Genomic DNA, 13,868 nt, shown 5'->3' with positions numbered 1-13,868 from the left:
AAAAATGCCACAGAATTCCGAAACCAGCTCGTCAATGCGATCTGACACCACTATAAGTGTCTTGCCCCGTCCTGATAGTGCTTGTGACGTTAATCAATTACGTACGGTGAGCACATTAGGATTAACGCCAGTAAGATCCTAATTATGGTATACTGGTTACTGGAATGCACAATTGGATTTGACGCTAAGAAGCTGGCTTCTGAGCCCTTCTACTCTCTGAGTAAGGAAGGGTGATACCTCCCTGAAATGGTGAGTGGGTTAATGACTTGGTTGCCTCAGTCCCGGTAAAACCTTGGCAGGCCTTCGGGTACGTTCAAAACTCGTTTCCAAAGTGGTGCTTTGGTAGTACTAGGATCAGTTGAAACATTCCTGATTGCGCCGATCTGGCTCTGAACATGGTTTCCCATAAAGGACCATGTCAACTCTAGCATGGCCTCCCTGTTTGCATAGACAACCATGGGAAGACATACAGGCGACTATATGCAACGAGTGGAGATAGCCGCCCGAAGGACTCATTGCTGCAACGGGTAAATTGACATATGCCGACATCCTCCGGAAAGTAAGAGCCTACCCTGACCTGAAGGAGCTTGGGGAGAAGGTGATAAAGACTAAGCGCACTCAGAACAATGAAATGCTGTTCGAATCAAAGAAAGACCCTACGGTCAAGAGTACAGTCGTCAAAGAGCTCATTGAAAAGGCTCTCGGCGAAGAGGCGAACGTGAGAGCCTTGTCTCTGGAATCAGTAGTCTTATGTAGAAACTTAGACGAGGTCACAACAGAAGAAGAGCTAAGGAAGGTGCTGATGGAAAAATGTGACCTTCAGGGTGTACCAATGGCAATCCGATTAAAGGAAACGTATGGCCGCACGCAGACGGCAACGATACGACTCTCGGTGATGGCAGCTGAAAGGGTTCTGAAGCTGGGTAAAGTGAAAGTGGGATGGTCTGTGTGTTCACTCAAAGCCATTCCTCGCACGAGTAAAGAAACGGAGAGATGCTTCAAATCCATGGGCTTTGGCCATTTGGCGAGCAGCTGCGATAGACTTGATAGATCCAAGCTATGCAGGAAATGCGGTCAAGAGGGATACTTTGCTCTAAATTGCAAAAACTCACCAAGGAAAAAGACCACATGCCTCCTGTCAGATGCCCAGAGTTTAAGAAGGCGACAGTGTGCCAGAAATGATAGAGATAGTCCAAATCAACCTCAATCATTGCGACACTGCGCAGCAACTGTTGTGGCAGTCGACGGCAGAAGCAAAGTGCGATGTTGCAATTATTGCGGAGCCGTATTGTGTTCCTCCCGATAACGATAACTGGGTAGCGGACAAAGAAGCTATGGCTGCAATTCACGTAATGGGAAAATTCCCGATCCAGGAGGTAATAAGCAAATCACATGAGGGGTTCGTGATTGCCAAAATCAATGGAATCTATATACCGTCATCCGGGGATACTTGCAACACTTTCGAACTTTGACTTAGTATAACTTTCGAAGTATACCGTTTAGGTCCAAGTGTAAGTAGCCAAAACATGTATAGTGGTGAGTACTTTTGATTTATGATTATCAGAAAAAATATAAATGAATCTGTAGAATGAACCGAAAATAGGGGTGTTGCAAGTTACCCAGTAAACGGGGTTACTTGCAACACTTTTCTGATTTTGCGTTTCTAATGATTTTATATCTGATTTTAAACCGCGAATGACTATTTTGAGATATTTTGAACGTATTTGTAGTAAAACAAGAGATACTGGAGGCGTTTTTTTGTTTCCCAATTTCGTCTATCGCTTTTTTAAAGATATTCGGTGAAAATGCAGCATGTCGGCGAGCTCCAAATTGCCGTTTCAAGGCACGTGGAATTTTTCACAATTTTATTTTTTCTGGAGATGGTGGTAGACAAAATAACATCGTACAGATTCAAACTTACTTTGTACATACTGTCTATTACGATAATTTTCATTTTTACAAGTGCTGCAAGCCGCGCCATATTGGAAGTAACAACACGAATTCATCGTTTCTTCTCCAAGTTCAAAATATAAACAAAACTCAAAGCAACAAAATATAAACAAAACTGCATAGCAACAAAGTTGCTATTTGTTAGCTTATATGATGCACTTATTGTGTACAGGCACCAAACAATAAAAAATAATTCCATGTCAATGAACTGACGCAACTTTGCACATCCATTTTTCCCACTCTGAAAATGAAATTACTTTCCAATCGTATAAAAACAAGCAAAACAATTATGTAATGGATTAAACTTAACTAAACAATAGGTAAACATCCCTCCTTTAAAATGGCATAGGGTACAAATGGTTATGTTAACAAACAAATGCGTTAGAGCTGTCAGAAGTGCGATGCGCCAAAGTGTTGCAAGTAACCCCGGTGTTGCAAGTATCCCCGGATGACGGTATGTAGCTCTTACGCTCCACCAAGATGGACTATGGATCAGTTTCATTATGTGCTGAATGATATAACTGAAGAGCTTATCGGACGGAGGCCGATCATCATCGGAGGTGACTTCAATGCCTGGGGAGCGGAATAGAGAAGTAGATGTACCAACGCAAGAGGGCATAGTCTACTAGAAGCTCTAACGAAGCTACACAGTGTAACGTAGGTAGCATTAGTACATTTAAGTAAAAGGAATGGTCATGAATCCATTGTCAATGTTTCTTTCTGCAGCCCGCCGCTAGCAGTAAGCATGAACTGGAGAGTCAGTGACGACTTTACGTACAGCGACCACCAGGCGATTCGATATACCGTTGGGCGCAAGAACCCAGTGGTACCACGCAGAATTAGGGACTGCAGACGGAAGGGGAAAACGAAAGTATTTGAGAGAGAACTTATTGTCGAGGCTCTACGTGTCGATAGGGACTCCCTAGACCTGACAGCGGATGTACTGACAGAAACGCTAGCAAAGGCATGCGATGTAACAAGGCCTAGAAAACGGGAGCCTACTGTTTTACCTGACTCACTGCGAATATGCGCATTATTGAAATAATACGTAACCATACGTTTTATTCTTTTATAACGCATATGCAGTTAATATCGATAACAAACGATTTTTTATAAGTTGTGCTTTTGTTATTGCATTTAATTTGTAAAAAGTTGCATAAATAACAATTCAGTTTCACAATACAATGATTGCATACTACTGGCACTTGAAATATAACGTTTAAGTACGTTATTTTTAGTGATCAAAATTAACGATATATCTTCGATACAAGGGCGAAATTTTTCGCTATTTTTCGAACCAACACGTTCCCGCGAACACAATGCATATTCGCAGTGAGTCAGGTAACACAGTAGAAACAGACGGACACCTGCTTACTGGTGGAATGACGCACTCGGGGAACTTCGTGCTGAATGCCTTAGGACCAGAAGAAGCTTTTAACTGGCAAGGAATACCTCTGAGAGAGAGGCACGGAGAATAGTGCACCGGATGGCCAAAGCAGCGCTGAAACTGGCAATAATGCAAAACAAATCCAACTGCTTTAAGGAACTTTGTCGAGATGCCTATACTCCTGGGGTGACGCATATCGAGTTGCAATGGCAAAGATAAGAGGTCCGACGACGCCCACTGAAACGTACCCAGAGAGGCTAAAGATCATCATTGAACGATCTGGCCACCTTGTCCATACGGTGAAGTTGAGCAGGTTGACGCCTATGGGAGACGAGTCTCCAACGAGCAACTCGTAGCTGCCGCGAAAAGTATGAAAGTTGGGAAAGAGTCTGGCCCGGATAGAATTCCCGATGTTGCGCTGAAAGCGGCACTGCAGGCATTTCCAGATACTTGATAGATGTTGTGGGTTCAAATCCGCTAATAATCTCTGATTATAGCTTGGTTCGACCCATATGCACCTTCCAGCATTGGACAAAAGATAGGAGTCATAACGACAACTTGTTAAGCGTAGCTACCTATTACCCCTCCCCCCCTTCCTTTCCACTCTTCCCCACCATTTCTCAAAAAATCTCAAAAAAATCCTTCTTCATTTACTTTCCCTTACCGTCCCTTCATCAATTGTAGAATCATCGTTTCAAAAAATATTTCCAGATATGTTTAGATTGGTTTTACAAAAATGTCTGGAGAAAGGCTGCTTTCCAGATCCATGGAAGACACAGAAGTTAGTACTCCTACCGAAACCAGGAAAGTCCCTAGGAGATCCAGGTGCTTACAGACCCATCTGTCTGCTGGACACACTCGGTAAACTCTTGGAGAGAATTATTCTCAACCGGCTTACAAGATACACGGAGAGCGAACATAGACTGTCAGAGAGGCAATTCGGGTTCAGGAAAGGAAAGTGTACGATAGACGCCATACGTGCAGTGATCGAAAGAGCTGAGAAGGCAACTAAGCAGAAGAGAAGAGGAAATCGACACTGCGCCGTAATCACGATTGACGTTAAGAACGCTTTCAATAGCGCCAGTTGGCAAGCTATCGCTGCTGCGCTGCACGCAATGAGGGTCCCTGCCTATGTGTGTAGGATCCTCAATAGCTATTTCCAGAATCGCTTTCTGGTCCATGAAACGAACATCGGCCAGAAGGCGTTCAGGGTTACCGCGGGGGTTCCGCAAGGCTCACTTCTCGGCTCATCGTTCTGGAAAGCTATGTACAACGGCGTACTAACACTGAAACTGCCTAGAGGCAGATAATAGACGCGATCGAAACCTGGATGAAAGGAGCAAAGTTGCAAATAGCCCACCACAAAACAGAGGTACTATTAGGTAGCAACTGCGGTGCAACGGTAGGAACTCAACGTTGGTGAGTATACTATAGCCTCTAAGCGTGTGCTGAAATACTTGGGTGTGTTGGCCGACGATCGGCTGAATTTCAACAGCCACGTCGATTATGCCTGCAAAAAGGCGGCCAAGGCCTTCAACGCGATTTTCAGAATCATGCCGACAAATGCTGGTCCAAGCAGCAGCAAGAGGCGTCTTCTGGCTAGCGTATCGTGCTCAATACTGAGACACACGGGCCCAGCATGGAACGCAGCGGTGGAAACCCACCGGAATAGAACAAAGCTAAACCGCACCTTTCGGTTGATAGCCATACGAGTTGCTACTGCCTACCGAACCATCTCGTCGGAAGCAGCTTGTGTTATCGCCGGAATGATCCCTATTTGCATTACGCTGGTCGAAGACAGTGAATGTAATAGGTGGAAAGGTACTAAAGGAATGCGTAAACGGATGAGAGCGGAGTCGATAGCCAAGTGGCAAATGTAGTTTTCGTCTGCCCAAGATTTGAGTCTGCGCGACGCGAGCTGCCATCTCTTAACGTAGAGTCAGGGAAATGTGTCGAGATGAGAACATATGGAATGTTGTCAACAGGATGATAACACACATCTTGTCCGATCTGCAGCGAACATGGAGAGCTGAACAGCGTTCCAGTGGCACCAGCTAGCGTCAGAAATGCAGCAGTGCTAACATCCAGTCGAGGTGGATAATGATGACGATGCAGCCAATCGAACAAACGTCCTTGGGCCGCATATGACATCTTAAACCAAAGCAACGCGATTCTGGGCGCGGTAAACCCCTTGACCGGACTCATATGTGTGGGGATGGGCATCGTACCCTAAATAATCCCGGTACCATCTCGAAGGCCACGGACGAGGGTGGCTGTGACGGGGTGCACGTTATGAACGTAGGCACTTTCCAATCGGTGCACGTCTCGGTGGGAGAAAGCGTCCATCATTAGTGAGAAATCCTGCGAGGCTGGCTGTGACGGAGTGCGAGTTATGGTGAAGTACACTTCCCAATCAGTACACGTCTCGACGGGTAGCAATACCCCGCGAGGGTGGCCGTGATGGGGTGCACGTTATGACGGTAGGCACACTGTAACTTTTCTTTTGTTCAGCCTGAACTTCTCAGGGCGGACATAAGTCAATGCGGAGAACAAGCGAGCACGTGGAAAAGAATACAGCAGGGCTCTATGATTAAATATGATGAAAAGATAATGTAATTCACTAGATACAACGAATTTATTCAAACATCGTTTGGCGTCAGGATGGGAAAGGGTTTTTGGATGGTCGTATACCTTAATGTAGCTGTGTCGTAGCTCATCCAAAGTCTGCACAGATTGGTGAATTTTAGCTGTGGTGCCACCTCGTGGCCGGATTGTGCATAGAACAGCCGTCTCAATCAATCTGGTGGGCGGCGGGAATCCAACTTCGCTGGCCGTCTGTAGCCGCCGGTGTTATTTGATTATTTGAGAAGGGAAAAGCCCGCTGGAGTGGAACAGCTTTGACATTCCTTCTCCAGTAGGCACAAAACCTCCTATCTTTTTGTATCAACAGTTTCCACCAAATGATACATAGCTTTTTCAACACTTAAAACTAGGAATACATTGCATTAAATACTAATTGTACAAAAGTTTGAGCTTAGGAGTAATAATTTACTTATAACATGATTAACAATAGTTATATTTATTTCAAGGCACGACGAATTTTTTCTTTTAAAACGGCACGAGATAAATTAAAATCGAACACATTGTAACATTGATTAAAAACACGACACATGCTACTGAGAGGCTCGTTTCTACCGTAGTTGGTACGTGAGACAGGCAGGTAGAGAAAAGCATGGGATCGAAGAGTTCTACGGCGGATGTTTATGTTCAGCAGTTGTAGAATATCGGGGCAGTCAATATATGATGTTAGGATATCGGAGATAAAGGTAGCCTTGGCAACCTCACGCCCTAGTACCAAGGTATCAAGACTAATAAGGTTACACCGATCTTCATAACTTGGAAGATGTAGAGGATCATTCCAAGGTAGAAGTCGTAGGGCGAAACGCACAAATTTACGTTGAATGGCCTCAATCCGTTGAATGCTATTTTGATAGTATGGTGCCCATACATTTGAAGCGTATTCTAGTACAGATTGCACTAAAGAAGAGTACAAAATTTTTAAACATGGAATGCTCGTAAACTGTTTAGTAACTCTGAATAACAAACCAAGATTTTTAGAAGCTTTAGAACAGATAAAAGCCATGTGATCCTTAAATGTCAATTTGAAATCTAATAAAACTCCTAAGTCTTTTACAACGTTTTCCCGCGTAAGAACAATGTCCGAGATTTTATAATCAAATGATACGACTGATCGTTTGCGTGTAAAGGAGATACAAAAGCACTTTGAAGCATTTAACACCATTCTGTTGATATTGCACCAATCAGCAAAGATCTCCAACTGCGATTGTAAAAATTGGGTGTCCGAGATATTCTTAATTATGGAGAAGAGTTTGAAATCATCGGCATACGATAATTTCATGCATTTAAGGGTAAGATGAATGTCATTAAGGTACAGCAGGAAAATGTAAAGACCTAGATGACTTCCTTGTGGCACACCAGATGCGACAGAAAAAGGTAGAGAAATAGTATTTCCAATTTTAACGGACATAGTCCTAGCGGTAAGATATGATTCAAGCCAGTTAAGGATATTGCCACTTAATCCAAGCCTCTGAAGTTTCGAGACGGCGATCTGATGATTTATTTTGTCGAAAGCTGCTGATAAATCCGTATAGATTGCGTCGACCTGAAGATGGTTTTGCATTGAGCGAGCAATGAAGGATGTGTAGGAAATCAGGTTAGTACAGGTTGACCGTTTGGATACGAAACCGTGCTGACTTTTATCAATGTAGCTAGAGAAATTGTAAGTAAGGAATTTCAGAACAACCAGCTCGAAAAGCTTTGCAATGGCACAGAGTGATGCTATTCCACGATAGTTTGAAACGATTTGTTTTATACCTTTTTTGTAGACTGGAAAGACATATGAAGTTTTCCATGTGGTAGGGAAACTACCCGAAAGCAGAGATATGTTGAAAGTGCGGACCAGTGGAGTACAAAGAGCCAAACCACAATTCTTCAGTATGATTGAGGGAATTCCGTCTGGACCAGGATTTGTTGAGCTTTTCAGTTTCAAGCACGCATTGAGTACATCTTGAGTTGTTAAAGTTGGAAGTGATCCAACAGTTGCCATACACGGAACGTTGCGCACAGCATTCCAGACTTGTTGGTCGTCGAGAGTTTCACTAGCGAAAACAGCACTAAACTGTTTGCGGAAAAGCTCACATATGTCGTGAGTAGTTGTTGCTTCAGCACTTCCAAGATTCATCGAAGTGGGTAAGCCGTTTTCATTTCGCTGCTGGTTGATGTAGTGCCAGAATTTTTTTGGATTATTACGAAGGTTCAGTTGAATTTGAGTTTGATATGAATTAAACAGTAACTTGTTTAAACGCTTATAACGGTTATTTAAAGATATGTAATGATACTTAAGCTGAGTTGTACGCTAACTTTGAAAGTTTTTTGAGCGCTGATCTCTTGGCAGTTTTTAAAGTTTTAAGAGTGTGATTTGACCAAGGAGGAAAAGTAGACTGTCGTTTGATTTTCTTTGGAGTAAATTGATCGATAGCGTACAACAGAATGTTGGATACATTTAGAGCTGCTGACTCAGCATCACAGCCGTCGAGTATTGAGCTCCAGTTAAGGTTGGAAAGAAACTCGTTCATTCTCAAGAAATCAGTTTTGCAATAGTTATAAACTGGATCGTCAGCAGTGTCTTACTGTTACCGTTGAAGGCCTCGTTCACAGGTCGCTGGTTAGTTCGAATCTCGAGGGGTCCCGCAGTCTGCCAGTGAAATACAGAACACAGAAGTATCCGCGTCCGCGATCGTAGCCGGGTGATTTGCACGGGCCAACGGGAACGGGAAGGCACGAGATGCGGTCACTCACACACTTGGCTCACTATTTAATTTTTGTCGTCACCTGGCGAGAATTTATATACTTTAAATAAAATGACGCGACTTGGTTCGGTCTATGGTTGTTACCAGAAAGAAGACCTCCGCAGGGCAGACGGCGTATTTATTCAACTCCGCCCAATTTTGCAAGTCATGCTGACATCTCGCGTAGCTGTCAACGTTGGTCCACTGACAGGCGGGCAGTTGCGTCAATGTATACGGGTTTTTGTCGGAGTTGATATGGAGGGGTATTAGGAGCGGGATTGGGATTTTGTTTGAATTTAAATTTAAATTAGGTATATTTAACTCAAGAAAGGTAATTAGAATAGAATTTTAGTTTTAAAGCAAAATGTTTATTTTAAATTTAAATTAGAAAACATTATTGGATTAATCAATTAGATGAATTAGATTTAGTTTATAATACAAAATACAGAAATTTAAATGAAAAATTTAGCTCTCGTGCATTGTGACCTACGATTAAGGGGTTACAACTCCCAAATCGGTTCACGTCTCGATGGGTAGCAAGAGCGCCGTTATTGGAGCAGTGCATAAGCACAGCCTCTACCCGAAGTAGTCGCCTTGTAGCGATCCCGGGAGGATTTCGGGCCAGGAGCAGTAAGGTTTATAGTGGGTTAGAGTCTCACACCGTTGCACATGATGAATATCGCGCGTTTCCTCACCTAAAAAAACATACATACAAACATACATACATAAATACATATATACATGCATACATACACACAAACGTACACACGTACATGCGCTCGTACACACACGCACAAACACACATACATACATACATACATACACACGTACCACACGTACTTACACACGCACTTACACACACGTACATATACACATACATACAATCATGCTTGCACACGTACGTACACGTACGTTTGCTTTTGTGTTCGTCCGGGTTGTGTGATTACTTTAAGGTTAACCCTCTAACGGGTAAGACCGCCTGTAAACGGCCTTCGCTTTTGGAGCTCCAGAGCCACATACGAAATTTGTTTTGAATTGACAATATGAAAAACATGTTCAGATCAGATTTCCTGACATTGTGAGAGATGTTAATATCACAATATACTGACCATCTTTCAGAAGTTATCATCTTTCAAAAACAAGAATTCCGAAAAATTCCGAAAAAAATATGACGCCAATATTTCCTTTTTTACTTTGAATGTGTGGTGGCTGCAACTTTATTTAACACTTGACAGTCAATTTATTAAAATAGAGCTTGCATCAAATTTATCGAAATTAGTTGTTAATTGGAAATCACAAGTTAGACCGTCTCGAGCCACGAACGTAGATTTGACGCAGAGCGAATTGTGTTCCATCATATAAAATATTTAAAGGGTGGAATTTATAGATTGTTATAGATGTATCAAATTGTAGCATACACTTCGACCTGATAATATTCAAATTTGATATCTTTATTCGAAATCTTTATACGGCGAGGGACTGTACCTATAGGTGTATACATTCGTAGTCATACGCCAAGCCTACGTTTGTGACATGAGACACAGACCTTTCTACTTTTTTAGTTTATCTCAACAGACAGCAATAGCTTGATAACTTAAATAGTGTTGTATGCGAGTAAATTACCTGTTATTATTAGTTTTGTTCGTGATACAACGTCCTCTTTTTCAATATTTTTTGCTTCGAGCATGTTGTTGAGCACAAATAATAATTGCTGTTGGCCATTTCCATTATTATATCGAACAAGATTCTGTATTATTTCAGAAGAGTAGCCCTTTAAATATAAAAAAGATTAATTATTTGATATGTGTAACGTGTTAGCTAAAGATGAGCATGTCTAAATACACAATCTATTATTGGATAAAACGATCATTGATAGGGTGATGATGACTTCATACGTAAATCTACCTTCTATCTTCTATCTATCTTCTATATTATCTTTCTAGCTGACCCGGCAAACTTCGTACTGCCGCCAATGGATGTACTCAACGTTTAGGTTAAGTTTTGTACGTTTTTTGAGAAGTTTATCTTTTGAGGGAATGGTTAATTGACTACCGAATTTTCATTGAACGTCTGTTTCTTACAAGTGTGCTAAGCCATTAGTTAGAAATAGCAATTGTTCGCAACAGCGAAAATACGCTAAAATCAGCCAATCGAATGAAACACGTGCTTTCGAAGATTCGAGAAGCATCTCCAAGCTGCCTGCATCTGCTAGCAATGTACATCGAACATTCTAGGCACTTCTTTTCTATGCCAGCAATGTATTTCGTCGAACCTTCCCGAAGTTGCCCGAGATGACCAGAATGTCGCGCCGTGTAGTATAAATACGGGCGTTTAACAAAATGCAACAAAAGAAGTATTTCAACCGTCAACGAGACAACATCGATTTAACCACCGTGATAGTAACAACAAGTGATTAGAACTAAGTGAAAGTGCCACATTGTGCAAAAGTATAGTTAAATAAAAGTAGTGTTAAGTAAAAGTGATCTTTTCCCGACATCCGAAAGAATTCCAGTTTGGCCTCGTCCCTAGTCGATAAACCGTTCCGGTTAGGATTCGTTGTTTTGCGTGACCCTTCCACCCTCTCCGGCGTCGCCTCTGGACTCTACCCTTCGCAGTGGTGTGGCACAAATCCATCCAGCTGTTGTTACCGTGACTATTGTTCCAACGGCGGTAAGAGGGCACCGCTCACCCACCCGCCTTCACATGTTGGCATTGGTGCCAACAGCAATCTTTCGGAATTGTAAAATTTATTACCAAATATACGTTACAACCATGTGGAAAATGTTGATTTTTCAATTTCCAGAACCCAACAATTGTGCTGGGTGTCAATTTATTTTTTGTAAAAGTAGACTCGATGATGTTAGATAACGCCTAATTCCGTATACTGTAGTTAACTGTCTAATGATATGCAACATATATTCAAAACTTTTTGAGAACAGAATCATTGTACCACCAACTATATTTTCATTGCCGCCGAAATCGTTTTCTCAAACGTTTTCTTTTGCCTTTGTGCAAATTATTGCGCTTATTATTGATTTTAAAATTTTGCATGTTGTTTTTACGCAAATTGTTGGTTTATTAAACAAATAATTCTTTGACACTTTCGAGCACATTTCCTCTATCATAATCAGAGCTTTGTTGTAATTTCCACCGTAATTTCAAAATTTAAATTTGATATTCATATGTATGTGGTTTAGATCTAAACCAAATACTATTCACAGCCGAAACCAGTAAAATTCATATGTATGTTTTTTTTTGTCGGAAGATTTGACCACTGCGACCATTATTTTGATCTATTGTGGTATACATATGGTATCATATGTATGTAATGAGAATGTCAACATTCATTAGATCTTTAATTTTATTTGATTTATCAATCGATTGGTAAGAATTTGTCGAACGAATTACACTACTAAATTTCAATAACTTGCTCTCAAACGATCACCTTTGTTTGTATATTATACAAATCTGATATCTCATATCTCATATTGAACTATTTATTTTACGCAAGGGGAGGATGTGGTAATGTGGCATTTATACTTTATTGAGGGGTTTGCCCGAACGGTGTAATAAGATGTTTACAGTAGATTGGTAGAGTCGCGAGTAGCGTATGGATGGATCGGCGAGTTAATGAAGCGGTATTGAGGGAACGTCATCCGATGCCGGTCGTAGACGAGTATTTGGCTCGTTTGGGTAAAGATATGATACGATGCAAATTAGATATTCCTGAAGCATTTTTGCAAATAGAGCTTGCACCTGAATCGAGAGATGTCACTACCTTCATAACAAGTCTCGGATTGTTCAGATTTAAACGATTACCGTTTGGTTTAGTTACTGCACCTGAAGTTTTTCAACGTACAATGGATGAAATACTCACGGGTTGTGAAGGAACATTTTGGTATCTAGACGATGTTATCATTGAAGGATCTACTGGAGAAGAGTATGAGAAACGTGTAAATGAGTTAGTAAATTAATATATATATATATATATATATATATATATATATATATATATATATATATATATATATATATATATATATATATATATATATATATATATATATACGTTACACCGGGATAGACCAACACCCAACATGCCAACCAACCACGTGGCAACACAACTACCCGACCAAAGCGCACCCGAAGTCAAGACGTCAGCGAAAACCCAGCCGGGACCCATAGCAACACACCGAGGAACCAAACCATCAACGCAACCATCGATCAACAACCGATGACGACTGCAAGACCCGATCGAACCACGCGGACAAAGGTTGAATCAGAATCGAACCACCCGAGGAAACGACGCATCAGCAGATTCAGTAGATATAAGCCTTATAGAATTAATTTTCAATTCAGTCTTGTGTGTAGTTAGGAACGATGAAGTGTTAAAAGTATAGTGAATAAATTTTTTTATGCTAATGTGAAACTTTATAGCATAATTGGCGCAGTCGGCACACCGAGAGGAAAAATCGTTAAGTGAAAGTGCAACTTGAGTGAAAATCCAGGGACACTTAAAACTTCGGTTACAAAAGAAGACAATCCTACGTTCATTACGACCACCAGACGACCCAGCAGCAGCTATCCTTGAGCGAAAATCCTGGATTTGCGGTAGTTTGGAGGATTGGACTCACCTCTCAGAACCAACGAAACCAACTTCAACTTCATACTCGAATCGACTCCGGGATGAAAATAATTATCTCGTAAGTAAACCAACCATTATCAATTATTAAGTGTGAAAATAAGTGGTAGATTTGTTTTGAACAAAACCAGAGTGAGAGTATATCATCGGTAGTAGTTCGTGTAAATTCAATCACAAATTTCGCATAAATTCGTTAAAATTCAGTCGAAAAAAAGTAACACGTTCGACAAAAATAGAAGAATGATGGAAGAAGAACAGCAAGTTGACGTTCAGCAACTTCTAAACGATATTGCAACACTACGGCAAAGCCAAGCCGAATTGGTATCTGCCATAAATTCCATGAGAGAAAGGGCCAACGACCCCTTCCTCAATTTTTCGATTCCTGATCCAATCAGGAATATTCCTACGTTTAACGGGAATAAAAAAGAAGTGAATGCTTGGGTAGAAGATGCAGAACAAACTATTAATCTGTACGACAGCTACCGAAACCAAGCAATCTACGGACAGATCATCAGAGCTG

General features: G+C 41.4%; 1 protein-coding gene across 4 annotated transcripts in view; it reads right to left on the bottom strand.

The window, feature by feature from the left end:
• LOC128743575 (uncharacterized) overlaps positions 1 to 13,868 on the bottom strand; it is a 551,236-nt gene that overhangs the window by 64,736 nt on the left and 472,632 nt on the right. For all 4 annotated transcript variants that reach the window (XM_053840175.1, XM_053840179.1, XM_053840178.1 and 1 more), the window contains one exon: positions 10,330 to 10,477. In XM_053840175.1, the coding sequence (XP_053696150.1) occupies positions 10,330 to 10,477 (148 nt within the window). The remainder of the gene's footprint in view (positions 1 to 10,329; positions 10,478 to 13,868) is intronic.

Source organism: Sabethes cyaneus, chromosome 3, assembly GCF_943734655.1.
Source record: "Sabethes cyaneus chromosome 3, idSabCyanKW18_F2, whole genome shotgun sequence".
In the NCBI taxonomy this organism is placed as follows: Eukaryota; Metazoa; Arthropoda; class Insecta; order Diptera; family Culicidae; genus Sabethes; species Sabethes cyaneus.
Note: the sequence above shows the minus strand (reverse complement) of the source record. Positions and strands in the feature narration are given on the sequence as shown.